Source organism: Miscanthus floridulus, chromosome 11 (genome assembly GCF_019320115.1).
Source record: "Miscanthus floridulus cultivar M001 chromosome 11, ASM1932011v1, whole genome shotgun sequence".
Taxonomy (NCBI): Eukaryota; Viridiplantae; Streptophyta; class Magnoliopsida; order Poales; family Poaceae; genus Miscanthus; species Miscanthus floridulus.
The window spans coordinates 53,041,743-53,066,034 of NC_089590.1; the positions used below are offsets into that span (position 1 = coordinate 53,041,743).

The 24,292-nt window shown below is 51.2% G+C and overlaps 3 protein-coding genes across 3 annotated transcripts; 2 read left to right on the forward strand and 1 right to left on the reverse strand.

The window, feature by feature from the left end:
- Positions 1-1,058: 1,058 nt before the first annotated feature.
- On the forward strand, positions 1,059-6,660 carry LOC136490742 (probable RNA-dependent RNA polymerase 2). Its single transcript, XM_066486937.1, has 4 exons — positions 1,059-1,735; positions 2,950-4,844; positions 5,071-5,221; positions 5,671-6,660. The coding sequence occupies exons 1-4, from the start codon at positions 1,187-1,189 to the stop codon at positions 6,487-6,489; spliced, it is 3,414 nt and encodes a 1,137-aa protein (XP_066343034.1). The 5' UTR covers positions 1,059-1,186; the 3' UTR covers positions 6,490-6,660.
- A 1,729-nt stretch (positions 6,661-8,389) lies between these two features.
- LOC136490745 (uncharacterized) lies at positions 8,390-16,854 on the forward strand. The gene is made up of 4 exons (XM_066486938.1): positions 8,390-8,898; positions 9,168-9,248; positions 15,495-15,634; positions 16,413-16,854. The coding sequence occupies exons 1-4, from the start codon at positions 8,578-8,580 to the stop codon at positions 16,669-16,671; spliced, it is 801 nt and encodes a 266-aa protein (XP_066343035.1). The 5' UTR covers positions 8,390-8,577; the 3' UTR covers positions 16,672-16,854.
- Positions 16,855-17,563: 709 nt separating this feature from the next.
- LOC136491955 (probable serine/threonine-protein kinase PBL23) lies at positions 17,564-20,316 on the reverse strand. The gene is made up of 7 exons (XM_066488143.1): positions 19,788-20,316; positions 19,087-19,200; positions 18,843-18,962; positions 18,469-18,687; positions 18,255-18,370; positions 17,916-18,179; positions 17,564-17,830 (listed from the first exon to the last, which is right to left on the reverse strand). Exons 1-7 carry the CDS (start codon positions 20,314-20,316, stop codon positions 17,594-17,596), a joined length of 1,599 nt encoding a protein of 532 aa, XP_066344240.1. The 3' UTR covers positions 17,564-17,593.
- Between the last annotated feature and the right edge of the window lie 3,976 nt (positions 20,317-24,292).

The window sequence follows — 24,292 nt, forward strand, 5'->3', positions numbered from 1 at the left end:
TACACCGAGCCGGTCGGTGAAGAAGTCCAGGCTTCCAAAGAGGAAGGCCTGGGATGGCTCGAAGACCGGTGGAACCCACATCCCAATAGGTGGGAGTGCGTAAAACTCCAATTAGTCGAAGCGAGTAGCATCGCTTGAGCCCGCCATGGCGAAGGTGGCGAAAAAGTGGGCCATCTGATGACCAAAAGGTGTTGAACGTACAACGTCTTCCTCACGGACGGCGCTAACTGTCGGTGCAGAAAGTGACCAACACGTAAATATTTATAGTTTTGTCGTACATTATGATCAGAGGTGGCCTAGCACTAAATGACACATGGTTTATACTGGTTCAGGCAATGTGCCCTATGTCCAGTTTAAGTCGGTTGGTGACTTTATTCCTGAGTCCAGGTGCTCGAAGTTTGTAGTGGGGTTATAAACGAGAAGGAGAAAGATGAAGGGTACAAGAGGTCCGGTCGGACTCTGGTCAGAGGGACCGAGGGCGACGGGAGCTCCGCTATATGCTAAGTGTTCGAGCGTTTGCTCGTGGTTTGAACCCGGTAGTTCTGCTGTTGTGTACTAGTGAACTTGATCGATCTGAATGAATCTTCCTTGTTGGGAGAGAACACATCCCAATAGGTCGGAGAGGTGGGCCGGAGTCGAAAACGGGCGCCGTTTCCTCGGCCAGGCCTTCCGATCAGTGATTGGATCGTCCTTTTGGCCTGTCGTTTAGGTACTTGGGTTGGCCCATGAGTTACGTGTTGTTTGGAACGTTGTCTGCGGGACCGAGCCTTTGGGAAGCCGATCCGTAAGAGACCCCGGGTTTATAAACCCGATACTAATAAAAAAAATAAATTTCATAATCCGTCGGTGCTCCGCGAGACGAATTTATTAAGTCTAATTAATTCGTCATTAGCATATATTTACTGTAGCACAACGTTGTCAAACACATGGACTAATTAGGTTTAAAAGTTTCGTCTCGCAAATTAGTCATAAGCTGTGCAATTAATTTTGTAATTAGTTTATATTTAATAAACCATACATACGGGACAACCACTAAAGTTGTTTAGCAGGAGAAACCGAGCGCCCCTCTGAATCTGAGTTTTTATCGCCTGATCTAGGATGTAGAGGTCCTATTTTCTATCACAGAACCCCCCGGCCGTGACATCGCCGGGATCCCGGCCCTCCAGCTCAACGTTCCCCCGCCACTATGTCGAAGGCGGCTCCCGCGCCGGGCTCCACGGCCACGGTGCGGGTATCCAACATCCCGGCCTCGGCCATCGCCGCCGAGCTGCTCGCCTTCTTTGACTCCGCCGTCACCACCGCCGGCGCGGCCTTCGCCTGCGAGATCGCCGCCGCCCACCGCGGTTGGCTCAGCCGCGGCCACGGCTCCGTCCAGTTCGATTCCGCCTCCGCTGCTACCCACGCCATCGACCTCGCCTCCTCGGGCCGCCTGCCCCCTTTCCTCGGCTCCTGCCTCTCCGTCTCCCCCGCCCACGCCGACCTCCTGCCCCGCGCGCCCGACCTCTCCCTCCGCGCCGCCGACGCGAGCCTCATTCTAGGCAACCGTGTCGCCGAGCGAGAGCTGGAGGTGGCCTACACCTGGGACGGCGTGCGGGCCGAGGTCATCCCGGGGAAGCGGCGTGTGGACCTCTACCTGAAGCAGGATTCCCGGAGCTACAAGCTTGAGGTTCTCTTTGAGGACATCAGGGAGTGCTTTGGGTGCCACCTTGATGGGACGGGCGCCATCTTGCTGCAGGTGAGCTGCTTAGACCGTGCTATTCGTTTCAATGCACAAAGTTCCAAAACCTTGATGCGCCCTTATATGAATTGAAGTGTGCCTGTTTCGAATTAATAGTCGACACACAGATATCTGATTGATATGCATTATCATCAACCCTCATTTTCGGTCAGTAGCCAGGGCCCAGGAGATTCACCCAGTGATTGTGATAGAATAGCTCAATATGGGTGAGATGTAAGTCAACAAGTAAATCTACGGATATATTTTCAGACCAAAGACCATTGGCCCAGCTTTATTGAAAACTTAAAAGGAGTTTTACTGGGGTTACCACTTACCAGCTTATTACAAAATACAAGCCTTCAATAATTCTACTCGACTTTGACTTCTCTCCGGACGAAACACCTCTGAACAAACCTTCTTAAGCAACTATGACTGAAAGAACCTCGACTACTGTCATCAGAACTCAGGAAATGAAAAGAACTACACCAAATGTCCAGCAAAAAGCAGCCTTGCAGAAGAACTCTTTTGACAGTTGAGCGATCATCTCCTCCACATCAACATATAATTGGACCTCTATTCTGGCCTAACAAACCAGCAGAATGGGAGCATACCCAAGTGGGTTGCAGCCTGTACATGGAGCTTTCTTCTTCCTCTAGTGCTGTACAGAAGGATATTTGCAATCTTCGATGGCCTGCTTGAGTTCTCTATGTCCGCTATCGCATATGTTGTGTAGCAGCATTCAAAACAATCACACTCTAGGTTTTCATATGATTCATTTACTGCATAATCTTGCCATTTTCCATTTTGAGTAATTACTCAACGACTTGAGAGTTGAGATATGCACAATAAATGTAATCCTCATAAGGGATAAGATCTTTTACTTTGAAACTGATCAATTAACTTCATATTTATGCAAGCATAATCGAGTTTCCTCTGCATGTTATTTGAAGCATGTCTTTTTCATCATATATTTTATTGAGTGTAAGCTGTTTAAGATTTATTTACTTAATACATTGAAGTAGATTTTACAAATGCTATTCTATCAATTTTTCCTGTTAATATTAAGCTGCCCTGTTGAATACATAATTACATATTATCTGCAATGATATGGATTTAATGATTGTCGTATTTCTTCGACTATCAATTTGTTTCAGCTGCAATATTCTCTGGTCATCTTTTTTAATTAATCTGAAGCTACTCTTCTGATAAAATTAATATTATCCTTGCTTCAGCTGACTTATGCACCAAGAATATACACTGCAATTTTTGGGTCTACAGTTAAATCAAGGTTTACAGATGACCGCTTTCATGCATGCAAGGAGGACGCCAAATTTGCATGGGTCAGAGCACTAGATTTTACACCTAATAACTCTTTCGGCGAGTGTTCCACTCTTGTCCTGAAACTGAGCAAAGGTGTACCAGTATCAGAAATTCTTGAAAGTTTACCCTTCTCAGGAGAATTAGGGGAATTGGCCATTTCTTCGATGGATGCATTTGGCTCCTCCTCCAATGTGGTTCCTCTTGTTGACTGCCCAAATGGCTTTTCCGTGCCTTACGAAGTTCTTTTTCGTCTGAACTCTCTTGTTCACATGGGGAAGCTAGTTGCCAGGCATGTTAACGCTGATCTGTTTAAAGTCCTTGAAGAGCTGTCAATCGATACTGTAAGGAGAATATTTGAGAAAATGAGCAAATTAAAATCTACCTGCTATGAACCTTTGCAATTTATCAGACATGAGGCTCATAGCATGAGTATGAGCAAGAAAGCCTTGTTGTCCAACAAGAAGGAGGGTGGAAAATTGATGAGGTGTTACAGAATTCACATCACACCATCAAAAATATACTGCTTGGGACCTGAGGAAGAAGTTTCAAATTACGTGGTTAAGTACCACTCTCAGTATGCTTCTGACTTTGCTCGAGTTACTTTCGTTGATGAAGATTGGAGCAAGCTTTCTCCCAATGCATTGTCAGCTAGAACTGAACAAGGTTTCTTTTCTACACCCTTGAAAACTGGCCTGTATCATCGTATTCTCTCCATTCTAAAGGAAGGATTTTGCATTGGCCCAAAAAAATATGAATTTTTGGCCTTTTCAGCAAGTCAACTTCGTGGTAATTCTGTTTGGATGTTTGCTTCAAATAATTCTTTGACTGCTGAGAGTATAAGGAGGTGGATGGGCCACTTCGAAGATATCCGTTCAGTCTCCAAGTGTGCAGCTAGAATGGGCCAACTGTTTAGCTCCTCCAGGCAAACATTAGAAGTCACATCATATGATGTAGAAGTAATTCCAGATATTGAAGTCACAACTGATGGCACTAAATATATATTTTCTGATGGTATTGGGAAGATTTCTACTAGATTTGCCAGAAATGTTGCCAAGTTAATTGGATTAGACCCTGCTCACCTTCCCTCTGCTTTTCAAATAAGGTATGGGGGCTATAAAGGAGTCGTTGCTGTTGACCCTACTTCCTTTTTCAATCTTTCTCTACGACCTAGTATGAAGAAGTTTGAATCGAAGAGCACTATGCTGAACATTACAAATTGGAGCAAGTCTCAGCCATGTTATGTGAACCGTGAAATTATCTCTCTTCTTTCGACATTGGGGATAAAGGATGAAGTATTTGAATCGATGCAACAAGATGACATGCACGAATCAGATGGAATGCTAACAAACAAAGAAGCCGCTTTGTCTGTCCTAGGGAAAATTGGTGGTACTGATACCAAGACGGCAGCTGAGATGCTGCTGCAAGGCTATGAACCAAGTTCAGAGCCTTACCTGTTAATGATTCTTAAAGCCCATCGGGCTAATAGGCTGACCGACATAAGAACTAGGTGTAAGATTCATGTCCAGAAAGGCCGTGTTCTTATTGGTTGTTTGGATGAAACCTGCAAATTAGACTATGGCCAAGTTTACATCAGAATTACAAAGAATCGCAAGGAGCAGAAGTACAGTGAACAGCCATTCTTTTGCAATGATGATGGCAAAACAGCTGTAATTGTTGGAAAAGTTGCAATCACAAAAAACCCATGTCTCCATCCTGGTGATGTCAGAGTACTTGAAGCTGTATATGATCCTGCATTGGATGCTAGGGGTCTTATTGATTGTGTTGTATTTCCTCAGAGAGGGGAAAGGTATGTTTGCTATTCTGAAGCTGAAAAATGACTTATCTTCAGAATGTGGAGTTCAATTTCTCTGTCCATGGCTGTGAAGCAGCCTGTCTACTGAACTAAGACACTGTATCTGTCTCTGCTAGCAATGTTATCCATATTATGTTGATTTTGTAGTTTACAATTAACCATTTGGATTAATGTTGTCAATGCTTGTATTATCCTTACTTGTAATCTTCAAATTATTTAGGCCTCATCCAAATGAATGCTCGGGTGGCGATTTGGATGGCGACATCTACTTTATTACTTGGGATGACAAACTGATTCCGGAGAAGGTTGATGCACCTATGGACTACACTGCAACGAGGCCACGCATAATGGACCATGCTGTTACACTCGAGGTACACTCCATACTCCTGAGTGTCTTTCATTCACTCATTTTTCTGGATTATATGTATATACTATGGTTGATTTGCTGTTGTTCTTATTCGGTTAATCGGATTTCTATAGTCGCAAAATATCAGTTATAAGCGATCGTTCCCCTGAGACGATGGATTAAGGCATTTTAATGATAATGATATGTACGGAGCTAAGGAACCTTGCATGTTTCTAAAATGTGTGTATGCATTTAGGATTAACCTCATGAAACAGGTGTTGATAGGGCAATAATGAGCATATAGAACTCGCTGCTAAGACCACATTTTAGTCCAGTCAGCATGGTATTAAGATGGTATGTGCATTATGCTCACCGTGAACATTCAGCAAATGCCTGCATATTTCGCCGTCTTGCATGGTTATTTTCGCTTGAGCAAAATGTTACAAATGAACATCTGCATGCAAATGCTTGCAGGAAATTCAGAAGCACTTCGTCAGTTACATGATAAATGATGCCCTCGGTGTTATCTCCACCGCCCACTTGATCCACGCAGACCGTAATCCGCTGAAAGCTCGCAGCCCTGAGTGCCTCCAGCTGGCCGCCCTGCACTCCATGGCGGTCGACTTTGCCAAGACAGGAGCTCCAGCCGAGATGCCCCTGGCGCTGAGGCCCCGGGAGTTCCCAGACTTCATGGAACGATGGGAGAGGCCAATGTACGTCTCCAACGGCGTCCTCGGCAAGCTCTACCGTGCAGCCCTGCGCCACGAGGAGAACGCAGAAGCACTCCTGCCTGCGGCCCCACCGAGCTGCGTGTATGACCCGGACCTCGAGGTCGCCGGTTTCGACAAGTTCCTGGACACCGCTGAGGAGCAGTACGAGGCGTACGCCGAGAAGCTGGGCACCCTGATGACCTACTACTCCGCGGAGGGCGAGGACGAGGTCCTGACGGGCAACATCCGGAACAAGCTGGTGTATCTGCGGCGGGACAACAAGCGCTACTTCGAGATGAAGGACCGTATCATCGCCGCCGTCGACGCCCTGCACGTAGAGGTGAGGGGGTGGCTCAGGGCGTGCAGGGCTGATGACGCGTCGAAGGTGGCGTCGGCATGGTACCACGTGACGTACCACCGGGACCGCCGCGGCGAGAAGCAGTTCTGGAGCTTCCCGTGGATCGTCTGTGACACCCTGCTGGCGATCAAGGCGGCACGCAGGTGCCGGAAGCGGGTGGAAGACGCCGCCGTGCCCATGGACTGCGACGCCGCCGCCACACCCATGGACTGCGACGCCTCCTAGACGGAGGAGCCACTGTGACAATGAAGTGAGCTTGTGATGCGAGTGGAAAACTGTAGTAATAAGAAGCACCGCTGCTTGCTGTAAAAAAAGTAGTGCGGTCTGTCTTGAGCTGCTCCTAAAAGGTGTACACTCTATCGTAGTATCGTATCGTATGGTGGAACCTTGGAATCATGATTTGCCCTTCTTGATGACTAGAATATGCGGAGCATCCGAGCGGGTATGATTAGCTAAGCCGTTACGTATGGGTTACCAAGGGCCCCGTTTGGTGGTTCGTTGGGACGGTTGCTCAATTGAGTTTTGACTCCCAACGTTTTGGTAATGCTTTATTTAGGGCCTGTTCGGTTTGAGGTGAATATGGCCAGGAATTATTCCAGGTAATAAAAGCTTGTATAAATTAACTACCATTCCCGGCTGGAATTTTTCCTGGTAGCCATTCCCTGTGAAACGAATGGGGCTTTAGGGCGTTTGGACGGTCCGTTTCTATCCGGACAACGCTCAGGCCCTGTTCGCTTGGAGGAATTTTGTAGGAATCTGAATGAATTTGGAGGAATTTGTGAGAGGAAAACACTGTTCTGGATGAAAAAAAAGAAGGGGATCAAGCCGGGTTTAAGGGCACGCGAACGGGGCCTCAGTCACACGACTCTTCTCTCTTCGCTCTCTCCCTCGGTAGTCGGCAAGAAGGCGTTTCTATCCGAACTCCCTCTGCTGGTGCCCCCGCTCCTCTCCACCGCTGACGCCCCTCCTCTCCTCTCCTCTCCCTGCTGCGCTTGGAGAGCCCGGTACTGCTGGCCACGCGCTGCCGTTGCCAACCTTTGCCCGCTGTAGTGGATCGATGGTGCCGAAGCACAAGGCCACACCATGTCTTCGTCGCCAAGTTCTTCGGTTGCGCTGGCCTCATGGCCTTCCTCATGCCGTCCCCGAGCCACAACGCCCAGGTAGGCCTGCCGTGGCCGACTCCACCGCGGCGGGTCGCCTCCACCGCGTCGGGTGCCGCCATCTGCTCGCGGTCGCCTCCACTACGTCAGTTCGCCGCGCCGCCCGTTGCAGTTGAAAACGCGTGTTGCAAATGTTTGTTCCGGATGTTTCAGAGGTATATTGCAAGTGTTTCATATGGATGTTGCAAATCTGTTCTCAATGTTTCATCTGTTTTTTAGACGTATGTTGCACGTGTGTTTATCTGGATATTGCATATGTTTCATACATATGTTGCAAATGTTTTATCTGCATGTTGCATATGTGTTGCAATGATGTTCAAGTGTTTTTCACGTGTTTTTGCAAGTGTTTCAGACACATGTTTGAAGTGTTTTATCTGTCTTCTTTTGTATGTTGCAGGTATTGCATCTGTATGTTTCAAAAGTAGATCAGGGTGTTATACATGTGATTCGTATGGGAAACGGGAGGGGATGCAAGCAGTCCCCACGCGAGTGCGCGGCGCGAGCCCCCGTGTGGGCGCTAAAGCAGGCGACTCCGAGCGACGCAGGCCCTCGTGTGGATGCACAAAACAAAGGCGCAACAGACTGTAGCCTCGTGCGTCCATCCAAACGTCCGGGCGCTAGCAGTGCCGTTTTGATTAACAAAGTTTTGAAACTTTAGCGGGTAGCAGTTATCAAAAGTATTAAATTTGGAAACATAAGCGTCAAATATGTACGTATAGCTTTGGCTCATAAAGTGGTTATACATAAGCTCTTATAGAAAGCTGAAGTCATCACATTAGTATTAGAGCTATATTTTAGCTAAAAACAGTTGTCCACGTTACAGCTAGGACTATTTATGACCAGACCTCTAGAACCTGCAACACATGCTGACCAGGGTTGAGTACAGGTCAAAACACGTGACCGTTAACCGTTACATTGGCGTCTCGCGGTGACAGCAGAAGAGGAAACCGCGGAAGCCGAGACGACTGCGGAAAGGAAAAGCTGCCTACTAACCAAACCAAGAACCCACCGTCGTCGTCGCCTACAGGGAAGCTCGTCTCCCGATTCCGCTCTACTCCTCCTACCAAACGAACTTACAAACACCACCGCGCGCCACGCCTCCGTCGGCCGGCGGCGGCGACCGAGCTAGCTTATCAGCGGCCAAAGGAGCGGGATGCCGGGGCCAGGGGCGCACCTGCTGTACGCTCTGACGGGCGGTGCGGCGCTGTCTCGGCTCGCCGGCCCGGACCGCCGCTTCGGGCCGCACCACTGCGCCTTCTACGCAGCGAACGCGTTCCTCGGCCCGGACCTCGGCTCCTTCGCCGAGTGGCTCTGCTCTTTCCTCCCCTCGGCCTCCGCCGCGGGGGACCTCGCCATGGCCGCCGTGCACCACCCCTTCTACTACCCGCTCCTCCTCAGCCTCCCGCTCGCCTGGGCCTACGCCTGGCTCTCGCGCCGGCTGCTTCGCGCCGGCGTCCTCGACTCCCCCTCCGGGGTGGGTGCCGGAATTTTCAATTGCTCATGAATCTTTCTTTCGCCGCCTTGGATTTGCTATTTTTTCTTGGCCCTTTTTTAATCTACTATTCGGTATGGCTGCGTTCAGAGTCTAGCGACACTTGGTGTCAATGCCATTCTAGATTAACAAATGCCGCATTATCTTAATCCTCTGTTGCAGAATAGTGTTTAGTAGCTTCAGAGTCCAGAAGCCTCTGTATCAATCTAGTGTTGCGTGCCTGATTTTGTTTTATCTTGGTGTCGTTGCAGGTACCATTAAGAAAGAGGCAGTGTTTCTTGCTGATCTCTGCCGGTTCGCTCTCTCACTTTTTCTTGGATCACTTGTTTGAGGTGAGCATACAGTAGTTTGGAATTTTGTCAACTGAAAGCCGGCAACGGATGTCTCGTGAATGGGGGAGGCATATCTAGAATTGATGTCCCAACTTTAACAGTGTGTGCTTAACAGCTTGGAAAAAAGTTGTTCTAGAGATATCCACCTAATCCAACTGGCATGATGTTTCTGCATGTGAAGTAACATTTGTTCAGATCACAAATGAACCTTTCCCTTTGATACTTTGGAATTGAATGTCTTACTTTCCCCAACTGAGTTCATGTTATACTTGTTAGTCGCTGAATTCTCACTCTTGGTAGTAGGAGAATTCTTACTCTCATCGAGAGAGGATGACACTAGGAGTTGGGGCAATTTTCTTGTCTATTTCTCACACAAGCTCACACAAATGCCATGCCAACCCAAGGGGTTAGGGTTACATATTTATAGGCTGCTAGCCAGCCAAGCATATGCCAAGATGCTAGTCTAAGATGCTAGTCTAAGATGCTAATATGCTGTCCTAGCTAAGATGCTGTCCTCTAGTCTAAGATGCTGTCCTCTAAGATGCTGTCCTCTAGTCTAAGATGCTGTCCTAAAAACAGAAAAACAGCCACAAGGACCATGACCATGTGAGCATCATAGCCCCCACAAAGACCAGCCACACATGAGACTTATCCATCATTCTCCCCCTAAGTCTTGTGCGTCGTCTTGTGGGAGAGTTGAACCATCCCGGTCCTGGAGCAGAGCTCAAGGAACTTGATCCTCCCAAGGGGCTTGGTGAGCAGGTCCGCAAGCTGGTCCTTGGTGTTGATGTAGCTCGCCTTGATGCTCCCTTCCTCCAAACAGCTTCGGATGAAGTGGTACCTCACCCGGATGTGCTTGCTGCGTTCGTGGAACACGGGGTTCTTTGCCAGGGCCAGAGCGGACTTGCTGTCCACCCTGAGCTCCACCGCTCTAGTGTCTCTGCCGAGGAGATCACCAAGCAGTCGAGCGAGCCAGAGCGCCTGAGTCGAAGCGGTGGAGGCCGCTATGTACTCGGCCTCGCAGCTGGACAGGGCCACCACCTGCTACTTGACCGACTGCCAGCTAACGAGGCACTTGCCGAGGAAGAAGAGGATCCCGCTCGTGCTCTTGCTGGTGTCGATGTCGCCGGCGTGGTCGCTGTCGCTGTACCCGACGAAGTGTGCCGCCCCAGGGCACCTCGGGTAGTAGAGGCCGTGGTCGAGAGTCCCCGCAACATAGCGGATGATCCTCTTCACAGCCTGCTGGTGCTCCGTCGTCGGTCGCTGCATGAACCGACTAACGTAGCCGACGGAGAATGCCAAGTCCGGCCGTGTGTGGGCGAGGTAGCGAAGGCTCCCCACAAGACGCCGGTACTGCGTAGCGTCCACCTCCTCCGTCGTGCTGTCGCGGCTCAGCTTCAGCCTCTCCTCCATCGGAGTGAGAGCTGGGTTGCAGTCGGTGAGCCCAGCTAGCTCAACGACGCGCTTGGCGTAGGCGGTCTGTTGAAGCGTGATCCCAGAGTCATCCTGGTGTACCTCGATTCCCAGGTAGAAGGAGAGAGGCCCCAGGTCACTCATCTGGAAGGTGGCCTTCATCTCTTCCTTGAATGCCGCCACCTCCGCATCCTTGGTGCCGGTGATCACCAAGTCGTCGACGTAGACACCCACCAACAGGGCATTACCTCCATTGCCCCGTCGGTAGATGGCCGCCTCGTGCGGGCTTTGCTCGAAGCCCATCCCCTTTAGCGTGGAATCCAGCTTGGCATTCCACGCCCTCGGTGCCTGTCGCAAGCCATAGAGGGCCTTGCGCAGGCGGAGCACCTTGCCCTCCTTGCCGGGGATCGCAAATCCCGGCGGCTGGTGCACGTAGACCTCCTCCTTCAAGTCGCCGTTAAGGAACGCCGACTTGACGTCCATGTGATGAACACGCCAGCCCTCCTGGGCAGCTAGCGCAAGGAGGAGTCGCACGGACTCCATCCGTGCCACGGGAGCAAAGGCGTCGTCGAAGTCGACCCCCTCCTGCTGCACGAAACCTCGTGCCACCAAGCGAGCCTTGTGCTTGACGATGGCACCGGCTTCATCCCTCTTCAGCTTGTACACCCACTTAAGGGTGATCGCGCGATGACCACGAGGAAGGTCAGCAAGCTCCCAGGTGCGGTTCTTCTCAACCGCATCCATCTCCAACTGCATCGCGGCGCGCCATGCCGCGTGTCTCTCGGCCTCTGCGAACGACCGAGGCTCGCCGTCGTCACACGCAAGGTGCAACTGCGCCTCCAGGTCCTCCAGGTCATGAGGCACCAGTCCCGGCACCAACTGGTCGCCGAGAAGGTTCTCCATCGTACGGTACCGCAACGGCTCGCCGTCGTGGTACGCGTCGATGCGCTCCTCGTCGTGAGAGAGCGGAGTAGCGAGCTCAACCGGGCTATGCTCGACACGAGCTGGTGTTGGAGTAGACGTGCCCGGAGAGGTGCCTGTCGGTGCTGGAGTGCGTGGCGTTGCCGGCTGTGGTGAAGCCGGCGAAGAACTCATCGTAGCCGAGGTCCTGGCTGGAGAGCGTGGAGCTGTCGGAGTAGCAGGCGCCGGGGTCGGTGGAGGCTCGGGGACTGGGGTAGACGCGCTCGCCGAAGAAGAGCTGCCTACTCCCCCAGCTCCCTCGAAGTGGACGTACTCGACAGTGAAGTCGTCGTAAGTCGGAGCCGAGCCATCGTCCACCGCCTTGTCCCACGCCCATCCTCGCCCTTCGTCGAACACAACGTCGCGCGCCGTGCGCACACGCTGTGTCTTCGGGTCGAGGATGCGGTAGGCCTTCGAGCCCTCCGCGTAGCCGATGAACACTCCCGGAGTGCTCCTGTCGTCGAGCTTGCTGATGTGGCCAAGCTCCTTGGCGAACGCGAGGCAGCCGAAGACCCGCAAGTGGGAGACCGCCGGCTTGCGCCCATGCCAAGCCTCGTACGGCGTCCTGCCGTCGAGCGCCTTGGTAGGCGAGCGGTTGAGGATGTAGACGGCCGTCACCACCGCCTCTCCCCAGAAGACAGCCAGCATCCCCCTCTGCTTGAGGAGGGCCCGAGCCATCCCCACAACCGTCTGGTTGCGCCGCTCGACGACGCCGTTCTGCTGCGGGCTGTACGGCGCGGAGTAGTGGCGCTGAATGCCCTCGTCAGCGCAGTACGACGCGAATTCAGCCGCCGTGAATTCACCGCCGTTGTCGGTGCGCAGCACGCGCAGCTTGCGGCCGCACTCCGCCTCCGCAGAAGCCTGCGCGCGTCTGATGGCGTCCGCAGCCTCTCCCTTGCTGCCGAGGACCATCACCCACATGTAGCGGGAGAGGTCGTCGACGAGCAGCAGGAAGTAGCGTCGTCCTCCCGGTGTGGCCGGTGTCACCGGGCCACACAAGTCCCCGTGCACGAGCTCGAGCCTCTCCTTGGCTCGAAAGCTCGCCTGCTGGGGAAAGGGGAGTCGCCTCTGCTTCGTCAACACGCAGACGTCGCAGAGCTGCTCCACATGGTCGAGGCACGGCAGGCCTCGCACCATCTCCGTGGCACTGAGCCGCTTCAGGGCCTCAAAGTGAAGGTGCCCGAAACGCTCGTGCCACTGCCACGCCTCGTCGTCCCGACGAGCAGCGAGACAGAGGGGTTGTGCCACCTGCACGTTAAGCACGTAGAGTCGATTTGCGCTTCTGGATACCTTGGCAAGAAGGCGACGACGACGATCCCAAATCCTCATGACTCCGTCCTCAACCACCACGCGTGAACCGTTCTCATCCAGCTGTCCCAAGCTGATGATGGAGTTCCTCAACGCGGGGATGTAGTAGACTCCGGTGAGCAGCCTGTGCTCACCAGACACGGCGGTGAAGATGATGGAGCCGACGCCCTTGATCTCCACGCCGGAGGCATCCCCAAACTTGACGGAGCCTCGGACGCTAGAGTCAAGCTCGGTGAAGAACTCCCGTCGACCGGTCATGTGATGGGTGGCGCCGGTGTCGAGGCACCACCCGTCAGTCTTGTCGTTGCCGGAGCTGTCGCCGAGGAGGGCGTGTGCTTTTGGCTCGTCAAGGTGGAGGAGAGCCGCTGCGGCCGGTGCCGCTGGAGGTAGCTCGATGCTGGCATGTGCCATGAACAGAGCCGGCTCCTCCTCCTCCGCCTGTGCGACGTGGGCCTGGCCGCGTCGTGGCTGTCGACAGTCCTTGGCCCAATGGCCAAGCTGGCCGCAGTTGCGGCAGGCGTCGTCTCGTGCCGGCTTGTGCCTGCCGGCGGCGCCGCCCTGGGCGCCTCCGCGGGCATCACCCTCGGCACGTCCTCGCGCCCCGGCCTGGGCGTCTCTGCGCGCCTTACGTGGCTTGCCACGCTTGCGGCCGCCTGTCGCGGAAGAAGGCTCCCCCTTCCTCCGGTCACCCTGGCTGGCAAGCCACTGCTCCCGAGTGAGAAGGAGCTTCCCGCCAGTGGTGATGGGCCCTGAGAGGGACTGTGGCTCATCACTATCGACGACCTTGAGGCGACCTATCGCCTCCTCGATCGACATCGTGGAGAGATCCAGCAGCGACTCGATCGAGCGAGCCATCTGCTTGTACTTCTCGGGGACGCAGCGGAAGAGCTTTTCGACAGCTCTCTCCTCGCCGTAGGTGTCGTCGCCGAACTGCACCATCTTCTGCAACAGAGTGTTGAGACGGAGAGCAAAGTCATCAACGTCCTCACCTGGCTTGAAAGCCAGGTTCTCCCACTCCTTGCGAAGTGCCTGCAGTGTGGACTTGCGGGCGCGGTCGCTGCCGATGCGTGCCGCAGCGATGGCGTCCCAAGCCTCCTTGGCAGTCCGCTTGCTGGTAAGCGAGAACTGCATCTCGGGCGGGACTGCAGCGATGAGAGCATCCAACGCCCGTCGATCTAGGTCGTAGTCGACGTCGCCGTACCGGACTGCCTCCCACATGTGCCGCACCTGGAGCTTTACCCTCATCACCGCAGCCCACTCGACGTAGTTGGTCTTGGTGAGGGTAGGCCACCCACCGCCGGGACCGACGTCCCTGACAACAGCCTGGAGCCCGTGGTAACCACGGTACCGATCCGGGGAGAGAGAGCCACGCTGCCTGTGAAGGCCGCGCTCTCCATCGACCCGTCGGTACCGATCCGGGGAGAGAGAGCCACGCTGCCTGTGAAGGCCGCGCTCTCCATCGATCCGTCCGCCACCGTTGCCGTGCGCGCCTCCTCCAGGAGCGCCACCGGCGCGTCCGCGCCTGTCTGGGCTGCCGCCGCGCTCGTGGGCGTGCGCGGCTGCCCCAGGAGCGCCACCGCCGTGCGCGCCTCCTCCAGGAGCACCGCCAGCGCGTCCGCGCCTGTCTGGGCTGCCGCCACGCTCGTGGACGTGCGCGGCTGTCCACTGCGCCGCCCGCGCTCGCGCTGCCTCCCTCTCTAGCAGCTCGAGGTCCGCGTCGGCGGTGTCGTCAGCGGAAATGGAGCTGCCGATGCTGCCGCGCAGAGCCTCGACCTCCGCCGCCGCCGCACGCGCTGCATTCGCCGCCGCCGCTGCTTCCGCCTCTGCTCTGGCTGCTGCCAGCTCCGCCGCTGCTAGCCTCGACGCCCTTGCCGCCGCCGCAGCGGTCTCTGCCGCCGCTCGCTCGCGTTCCTCTGCCGCGGCAAGTTCGGCCTCCTGCCGACGCCGCGTGCTCGAGGCGACCGAGCGCTGAGACTGCCCTGCGGACATGACGCGCTACCGGGGGCTGCTGCGTGGGGAGAGGGCTGCTTCAGACGAGCTGGGAGAGGAGTGAACAGGAGCGGCCGGAGGAGCTGCTGCTGCCAACAGCTGGGGCTGTTGTGGGGCTGGGAGAGAAGATGAGCAAGAGATGCTCAGGCTACAGGATAATACGGCTCCGATACCACTTGTTAGTCGCTGAATTCTCACTCTTGGTAGTAGGAGAATTCTTACTCTCATCGAGAGAGGATGACACTAGGAGTTGGGGCAATTTTCTTGTCTATTTCTCACACAAGCTCACACAAATGCCATGCCAACCCAAGGGGTTGGGGTTACATATTTATAGGCTGCTAGCCAGCCAAGCATATGCCAAGATGCTAGTCTAAGATGCTAGTCTAAGATGCTAATATGCTGTCCTAGCTAAGATGCTGTCCTCTAGTCTAAGATGCTGTCCTCTAAGATGCTGTCCTCTAGTCTAAGATGCTGTCCTAAAAACAGAAAAACAGCCACAAGGACCATGACCATGTGAGCATCATAGCCCCACAAAGACCAGCCACACATGAGACTTATCCATCAATACTGCTGCAGGAGAATGGACATTCTACAATGTACGCTTGGATAGTGAGCACTGGTTGGTGGAAAGGTCGTGCTCCTATCAATCCAGATGCAGTGCTCGTCGTAGGACTTCTTTGCACTTGCCTCATGGGGGGATTTGTGTACATCAACAGGTGACAGCTTTTTTGCATGCACTATCCCTAGTACAAACTAAAAAAATGTTACACAGAAACTAGATTAGGTTACTTGCAAGTAGTGCAGCACATTTTGGCACCTCACCGCTATGCCACTACAAACACAATTTAAATTCTCGGTTCCTTGTATACAGAACAAGTAATTATAATTGATTCTCTATAGAAGTTATGGTTTTCCTCAGTATGTTAGAATAGAAAAGGAAAAACTTTTTATGTACAACTCTAGAATTTAGAACATCTACTTTTGGTGTCTGTGGTTTTCATTACCCTGTTTGGCTGTTTGTTATGGAGTTGATTATGCTGTTTGGTCCATTAGGCCTGGGTATGTTCAGTTGTATCACTTTTTTTCCCCACATTTGTAATGGATGGAAATAGGCAATCCTTATCACCCCAGAAGTGTAAAGTGTTGGCACCAGATCATTCGAAATTCTGTTTCTTTATTTAGTGTGCCTGTTGTATAACTTGTCTGTTTTAGGTTGTTTCTGTTCTATTTTTGTATAATAGTTTCAAGTGTTCTGGCCAGCAGACTGCAAGACAGCAGCTTAGTGTTGTATCAAACCTGTCTTTCTTTCTTTCTATGCAAAGATAGTCTGTTCTCCTATGCATTCTAGAAAAAGAAATATAGACCTATCTTACATACGCTCACTTGAGTTTTCAATGTTTCCATCACTCCATCCGTTACAAAACCTTTTCCCTTCTGAAAAACATTACAAATCCTTATTGCAATTCTGTAAACACGAGTTCCTTGTTTTGGCAGAGTGAAGCATGGAAGGTCTGCAGCAGAAAAATCAAACCAGTCTTTCTTTCTCATCCTGATGATAGCCACCCTGTATTGTATGTGGTGTGCCAGTCAGATATACTTGCGGCAACCCCCTCAACCTGCTATAGGCGAAGAAGCTGATCTCGGAGTGATAATATTTCTTGCCATTTATCTTTTTCTCCCACATGGCTTGTGCGTCCTTTCGATGGATCAAAAGGATTATACAGATGCACTGAATGAACTGCCACTTCAATAATTTGTGTTGCTATTGTGCATTTTTCTTCCAATCTGTGCAGAATATCTGTTTACTAACAGTCTGGTTTCTGCATTATGTTGTAATTCGATTTAATTACTACCTGGATGATTGCTAGTGCACCTATGTATAGCCCTGTATTTCTGGAAGCATATATTGTTATGGAATAAAGTTATATGGATGACATTGATTTCTGTTGAGAAAGAATTTCATCTTTTTTATTGGTCGCATGGAGGTGGATCATATGATTGGTATTCAAGGCACGCATGACCATATTTTTCATTTGGTACTAGTTGGTATATGCTGTAACGTGATGATGTCTGCCAAGCTAATTATCGCGCGTTGTGCACTTACTGGTGTTTCCTTTTGTAGTAAGTTGAAAGAGAGCATATTCACTTGGATCATCGTAGTGAATTCAAGTGCTGCATTAAACTCGTTATCATTATCTGGATCATTGTCTTTCTAAGAGGTATCATGCTTGACTCTTTTTATTGGTTTTCCTCTGCTCTAGTTATACTTCTCTGTATACTGTGATAGAAAAGGTGCTGAAATATCCAAGCGTGTGTTATAATAGAAGTCTGGATTGTAGATCTGGCCCTGATCGGCGGTGCTACACAGCGCTGCAGCTGCAACTGCTGCTGGACAGGTGCCAAGGCGCTACGGCAGCGAGCCCAAGGGCAGCGCACAGCCACAGCAGCCAGCCCACCAGCATAAACGACAGCCATTCAGGCTGACTGTCCCTAGATTTGGTCTTTAACTATCTCTGGTTATAGGCGTGAAGTAATTCTATTGGTTTGTCTTAAAAGTTTTCTAACGTAAATTTCTCACCACTCAATGTCTCAATTGGTTTTGGTTCACTTAGTGCACAAAAATGTTTAAGCATGGTCATGTAAACATCAAGGGGTTTAAGGATTACACATATTAGCTATGAAAGGGATTCGACAATGCTAATGTTGTTGCGCTTTGCATCATCTCTCATGGAGATCTCAAGAGCCTTCTCAAGCCTTGATACAACTTGCTCCATGGATGGCCGTTGCTTCTTGTGGCCAGTGCATAACAGAGCAAGCTTCAAACTGAGATAAAATGCCTCCGTTGAATACTCTCCATTCAACCTAGGATCAGCAAACTCTGATACATTGCCATCTTGGATAAGTGTAGAAGCCTGGGAACGACAGGTACACATATTCGGCTCAATCAATTATTCGTCTCAGAATGTAATATCTTACTTTAACTGCTTATGATCTTACCATTTTGTCCAGTGACATTGGCATAGCAGTATTCATGATGTTGATTGCTCGTTTTCCTGACAGGAGTTGCAGGAGCACCATGCCGAAGCTGTACACATCCCCTGCAGCATTCACCCTGTGGTTGTGGCGGTATTCTGGATCAACATAGCCAAACGTTCCTCTGACTTCAGAGCTTACATGCGACACACCTAAGTCCATGACCCTTGAGAGTCCAAAATCCGACAGCTTGGGTTCCATATCAACCCCAAGAAGTATATTGGTTGGCTGTCATAGCAAGTATGAGTTGGACTAAACATGAATCTATAGATGCACTGAAGCCTTTCAGATCATGCAACAAACCTTGATGTCACGGTGAACGATGCAGCCTTCAGGATATATGTGCAGGAACCAAAGGCCACAAGCACTTCCAAGTGCTATCTGAAGCCTCTGAATCCATGAAAGGTTCTTATCTTTTCCTAGAATCAAATTATTCTTTTCTTCAATTACGCAATAATGTATAGATTTCTAGAGTTCTAGTCATCACTTTAAATGTTTAGGCTATCCTGTTACTCACCAAATAGCCATTCTGATAGGTTACCGTTGATGCACAGCTCATACACAAGAAAACACTCCTCCTGTCCGTCACAGTAACCTCTTAATGACACAAGATTCGGGTGCCTGACATGTGAGAGGCTTTTAACTTCCCTTAGGAAGGTTTCTGCATGCTCATTCTTAACGATGTGCTTCACTGCAACAGGCCAGCCATTTGCAAGCACTCCTCTGTAGACCTTCCCTGGAACCACAAGAGGAACAAGTTGCACACCATAAAGAACAACATACTTTAACAGTATGGTTTCTAAGTCTCATGTTCTTGGATGAAAAATATACTTTCCGCTTGCTTTATGGTACAGAAACCATAACCGTGAATCAGCTATTATGGACACGTACCTGCAATACCCTGTCCAATGATGTTTGATGGACTCAAGCTTTCAGTTGCTGTGTATATTTCTTTGATCGACATCGGCTTGCAGGTAGTCTCCTCATACTCAAGGGATGCCACCGCGACCTCTGCAAGAAAAAAAAATAACATGTGCGACTTCGTAAGTTCATATTGCTATTAGTGGGTAAAAAAACTCATCTCAGTAACTTCTATATTCATATGGATGTGCAACTAATTAATTAGTGAAATTACCGATATCGTTTCTTGATGGTTGAAACTTGCTGGCTCTTCTCCTGACATGGCAGAAAATAGCAATGGCCCCAATTATCACCCCAGCAATGAGGCATCCTAGCAACGCTTCATATCCTGCTGAGTAATTTTGAGGAGCTCAAAGCTTGAAAGATCAAGTAGAAAGGCATGGGCGAGAGAGGTAAAAGAAACAAACCTCTATGCATTCCCTTCAGCTTACAGGGCGTATGAGAAGAACACGAGAATGCTTCTCACGCACCTTGTGGTTGTTCTAATAATCAAAACAAGTTTGTCTCATGGGCAACCTATAAGCAGCCGTTATTACCAATGAAGTGTTATGATTATTGCCGGCCAATGGCATAGGCATGGAAGAAGCCAAAAGCACACAAAATATTATATCCCATAATTGAAATATTAATGACTGACCATCGCCGGCCAAGGCATAGGCACGGAAGGACCAAGAGCGCACACAAAAAAAAAATGAGTTAAATGCACCAGAGGTCTATTAACTTATGAGGAGGTTTTGGTTAGGTCCATCAACTTTCAAAGTGGTTTTTTGGATCCATAAACTTTGTATGCCGTATCACTTAGGTCCATACTTCTCCACGCGGGCTTCTCATGCTGACATGGTCTGCTGACATGTTCTTCTGAAGCAGCTCTTGGCAATGTATTTTGTCAAACAGCTTGTGGGTGAGCGCCCCTACCTCGGTGCCGAACATCGGATGCACACGGGATCACCGTATGCCTTACGCGCTGCAAGCCACGTGCGTCAGGGTGTCGTAGAAGGCCGCGTTCCCACCGGACGTCGACCGCGCCATGCTCGCGGACCTCCTGGAGCGCGCCAACTCGATGGAGTCGCGTCCTCCTGCTCCTGGACAGCGGCGGCAGCCGTCTCTTCTTGGGCGAAGCCGAGGCGGTGGCGGTGGCGGCAGCAGGGCGCACGCACCTAGCAGCCTCGCGCGCGACGGCGGCGGCGAGCTGCTCGAGCTGCCTCCCGGCCTGCCGCTGCGCGCACGCGGCCGAGGCCAGCTTGGCGCCGTCGCGCCTGCGCACGGCGGCACGGAGCTCGGCCTCGTGCTGCCGGAGCGACACGAGCGCCGCCAGGAATGTGCCGAAGGCGTCGGCCAGGACGAGGAAGCTGCAGTGAGGCTCCTGCAGTCTGCGTGTGTGCGTGTCAGCGTGTGCTGTGCATGTGGAGCCGTCCACTTCACAGAAGCTTCGTCGGTGATCCATCCATGCCAGCTGCCTGCTCAGTTCAGCTCTGCTGCCGTGTGCATGGCTTTTCAAACAGTGACCAGCACCGCGACAACCCAACTGCTCCAGGTCGTCGATCGTCTTCCTCTCGACGTCGTCTCGAGATCAGCGGGACCGTGCCGCCGCCGGAGAGATCAGCGAGGCCGCTAGCAGTGGCAGGGCACGTGCGTTCGGCGAGCGTGCCGTGCCACACGCACCCGCTGCTGGCGAACGTGGACGACCAGCTCCTGGCGCTGCGGTCATGGACGTCCAACCCGGGCCCCAAGTACCCACTCTTGCTGGCGCACGTGCGCGCGCTCCTCTGTGTGCTGGACGAGCTGCTGCGCCTCCCACTGGCACAGGCCGTGCTGGCCAGCTCCCACACCACCGGCGCCGACTACGACAGTATGTGCGGCGTGAATGGTCATAGTCTTCCACGCGCCCACGTCGCGGGACCTATCCGAGCAAGAAGAGCTGACGCTCCATTGCGCGCTCACCTGGTTCCATGGCAAGCTCCCCGCGGGGGTCCCGCTGCCGCCGAGCCTCCGCATCCTCGACCTCTCCGACAACGCCTTCTCCGGCGCCATCCCGGGGTCCCTGTTCACCGCCTCCTCCGCGCTGCAGGAGCTCAACATGTCATGCGGCCCTGCGTATGTGTCCAGCGGATTGACCGAGAGCGGTAGCACAGTACCAAGAACTTGGTTCGGAGCGCCGACATGTGGTTGCCATGCATGCACGCTGCCGCCCGTAGCGGGATTAGCCTGTGACGTGCCGGCCATGGAGAGCGTCGTGTGGACGTGGTGACAGAACTCGGTGGCAAGGATCAGATCGGAGGTGTCGGAGCGTCGTCGTCCATGGACGTGATTGTCACCTGGCACCGGACGATCGGAGAGGTCGAGTATTAGCATTTCTCGTTTGATCTTGAGACTCCAGCTAGTTCATTCAGTTCACTCCGTACCTTGAAACCTTGCATGGCATCTCATTCATGAATTGACTGACTTGGTGTGCAGGTCCATCGATGCAGTGCATCAGCGGCAGTGCTGGGCAGCGAGGTAGCATCGGCCACGGTCGCCGTGCATGGTCAAGGCCGTCGATGGCGTCGGCGGCACAGCAGACCGCGCAAGGCGAACATGAAGCGTGCGACGCGACAGGGAGGAGAAGCCGAGGCTACGCAACCTGTACGTGCCTCTGCTGTGAGCTGTGCACGCACAACGCCGGAGAGAGGAGGGTCCGATGACGGTGAGGGGCGGTGCTGACGACGTGTCTGCTGCGAGGAACGCTGGTGACTATGCGCATCTTGTTTGTCACGGTTCATGCCGGCGGCGGCGAATAGGGAGCAGCAGGAGGCCCCGGTTGTCGTGCGCGTCGAGGTCCTATGCCGCGGCGGCGAAAGGCCTCGGGCGCGGCCGACATCCTGGAGGCGGTGGCGGCGGTGCCGAGGCCCAGTGCCGGCGACCATGGCCTGGCTGTGCATGCGGTTCAGCTGGTTCAGCGCCGGCTACAGGATCTCGTAGAGCACCCACCCGATGGCGAGCGTCACCACGAAGAGCAGCAGCTGGCCGCGGTTGTCGCTCCCTGGCGTCCGTCGCCACGTCCGCCACACGTTGCGCCCAGCGCCGCGTCCAACGACGCCAACGACGAGAAGAAGGCGCCCGCGAGCGCCGCGGCGGCCGTCAGTGTGGTAGACAACGACGACACGGCCACCGTGGTCTTCTTGGCCTGTGTCGGGACGTGCAGCGAGACGTTGCTGGCGGCGGTGCTGCCGCTGTTGGACGCCACTGACTGCGCCACGATCTTGGCGGGTTTGCATTGGCATAGGGCTGCATGCATGATTGAGCCTAATCATCATGCCACATCAGCATGAGAAGCCAACGTGGAGAAAGTATGAACCTAAGTGATACGCATACAAAGTTTATGGATAAAAAATGTACTTTGAAGGTTGATGGACCTAACTGAAACCTCCTTATGAGTTAATGGACCTCTAGTGCATTTAACTCAAAAAAATATTATATCCCATAATTTGTTTTGGGTCTGGATCAGAAATTCAGGTTACAACATCAATGTGTTTAGTATGATTGTACATGTACAGATGGACTTGTATTGGTGTGTTGTTGGGTTTGGTTTAGTGGAGATCCATTAGTTTTCACCCTTTCTATTAATCTGTGCATTTGCAATAAAGCGGAGGGTAGATAGACAAATGTCAAACGTGGCAACTCTATATGCATAGTTTAATAATATAAAATATAAAGTAGAATACTGGAACACTCCTCTACTTTGACGACTTCAGATGAGCCAAATTAGGAGTTAGAAACAACATCATCTTTGTTCTTTAAACATTAACTACTGGAACAAATCATCGAACCACCCATAAGTATTTTGTACACTAATGTATCCTCCCTGCTCTTTCAGGCACGCTTCGTCTTCAACTGCCTGTTGTTTTTTTACTGCTGTTCAGCCTGATGTTGATGGATTTGTTGGATATGTGGATGGTAAGTTGTTATAATCGACTTGAACTCGCCAGATGTGCTATGATGTACTACAGCCCGTTCGCGTGCTCTTAAACCCGGCTTGAGCCGCTTTTTTTTTTCATCCGAAACAGTGTTTTTCTCTCACAGATTCATCCAGATTCCTCTAAATTCCTCAAGAATTCCTCCAAACGAACGGACGCAATTTCTTGTTTGGATCTGTGAACTGAACACCCCGGGATAATTTATAGGGAGTGATCCTGTCCTATTTCATTTGAATTGAACACCTTAGGCCCGTTCGGCTTACCCCATATTTGGCTTGTCCAGTTTTTTTTAGTCGAAACAGTATTTTTCTCTCATAACAATTCAGTCAGAATAGTGTTTTTCAGTTAGTTTCAGCCAAAATTCTGCCAGCCGAATGGGGCCTAAATTGCATGACGCCATCAAATGTAGGCTCCTTAGTGAAACACTATTGGTGGGAGAATTTGATACCATATTGCTTCAACTGTATTTATATGCCTTGAGATTTGATACCGTGTCATTTCACATTTCAATTTGAACAGTACCTTTAGGATTTGATAATGTGTTGTTTCAGCTTGCTTCTTAAGATAGATTCTTTCTCCAGAAAACCCCTGTTCGGTTGCATCTGATTCTCAGGCAAACTATTTTCTCTACAGTAAAAGCCGGCTTGAAACGGCCTTGAGAAGGGGTCTAAAAAATGAGCCAGAGCATCGCTTTCCTGGGTCCACAGTGACCATGAAACGATACTACAACCATTTTTTTTTTTTGATAATCAGCTTGTTTGTTTGGCTGTGGTTTATTATAAACGATCATAAATTTTCAGCTGGAACATTATTTTTCTCTCACACAAACCAGCCAGCAGTACTTCTTCACGAACTAACAACGATACGAACCAGCCAACAATCAATTATAATCTTAAAAGAACACACGGTTTTGAGAGAAACAAATGGCTGCTACGGCTCTTCCTAAAAATGAATGTGTCATCTTTTCCTTGTCATTTTTTTTTTGCTTCATGTGAGAATCTATCATACAGTATCTTTGTTGACATCCACAAATGCTTTTTTTTCTGTTTAGTCGTCTTCTGGTGATCTCTATGTCTGATACTCAGATTCGAAGAATAAGATGGTTGTAGATTGATTTGTTCAAGTTCATGTTACATGTTAGTATGTTAGGGAAAACCAAGAGAAATCTTCGGTCTCAGAGCATTGAACCTTGCTGCTTGTTGGCGCACTGCTATTGTATTTGTTGATAGTCAACTTCTTGGACTGATTTATCAACCCTTCAGTAACCAACGCAACTAACCATATTTGAGAATGAAAATTCATAAGGTGCCATCTGAAGCCTGTAATTTAGTAAAATGCCACCGCAACGAATTTCTTTTCGATATGCAATTCATGTTAGGGGTATAAACTTAATGACTTGGGGTAAAAAAAAAAACTACTAGCAAATAGATGAAAAACTACAGAGGTTTTAAATCACTTCTTTGCTCT

What these genes read in the sequence shown, in the direction of transcription:
- LOC136490745 (XM_066486938.1), top strand. Translation starts at nt 8,578, where the DNA reads ATGCCGGGGCCAGGGGCGCACCTGCTGTACGCTCTGACGGGCGGTGCG. An exon ending in TCCTCGACTCCCCCTCCGGG is followed by an intron (nt 8,899 to 9,167) that starts GTGGGTGCCGGA and finishes GTGTCGTTGCAG; the next exon opens with GTACCATTAAGAAAGAGGCA. An exon ending in GGATTTGTGTACATCAACAG is followed by an intron (nt 15,635 to 16,412) that starts GTGACAGCTTTT and finishes TTGTTTTGGCAG; the next exon opens with AGTGAAGCATGGAAGGTCTG.
- LOC136490742 (XM_066486937.1), top strand. Translation starts at nt 1,187, where the DNA reads ATGTCGAAGGCGGCTCCCGCGCCGGGCTCCACGGCCACGGTGCGGGTA. An exon ending in CGGGCGCCATCTTGCTGCAG is followed by an intron (nt 1,736 to 2,949) that starts GTGAGCTGCTTA and finishes TCCTTGCTTCAG; the next exon opens with CTGACTTATGCACCAAGAAT. An exon ending in TTTCCTCAGAGAGGGGAAAG is followed by an intron (nt 4,845 to 5,070) that starts GTATGTTTGCTA and finishes CAAATTATTTAG; the next exon opens with GCCTCATCCAAATGAATGCT.
- LOC136491955 (XM_066488143.1), bottom strand. Translation starts at nt 20,316, where the DNA reads ATGGATCACCGACGAAGCTTCTGTGAAGTGGACGGCTCCACATGCACA. An exon ending in ATCCGATGTTCGGCACCGAG is followed by an intron (nt 19,201 to 19,787) that starts GTAGGGGCGCTC and finishes ATTACTCAGCAG; the next exon opens with GATATGAAGCGTTGCTAGGA. An exon ending in CAATGTCACTGGACAAAATG is followed by an intron (nt 17,831 to 17,915) that starts GTAAGATCATAA and finishes TGTCGTTCCCAG; the next exon opens with GCTTCTACACTTATCCAAGA.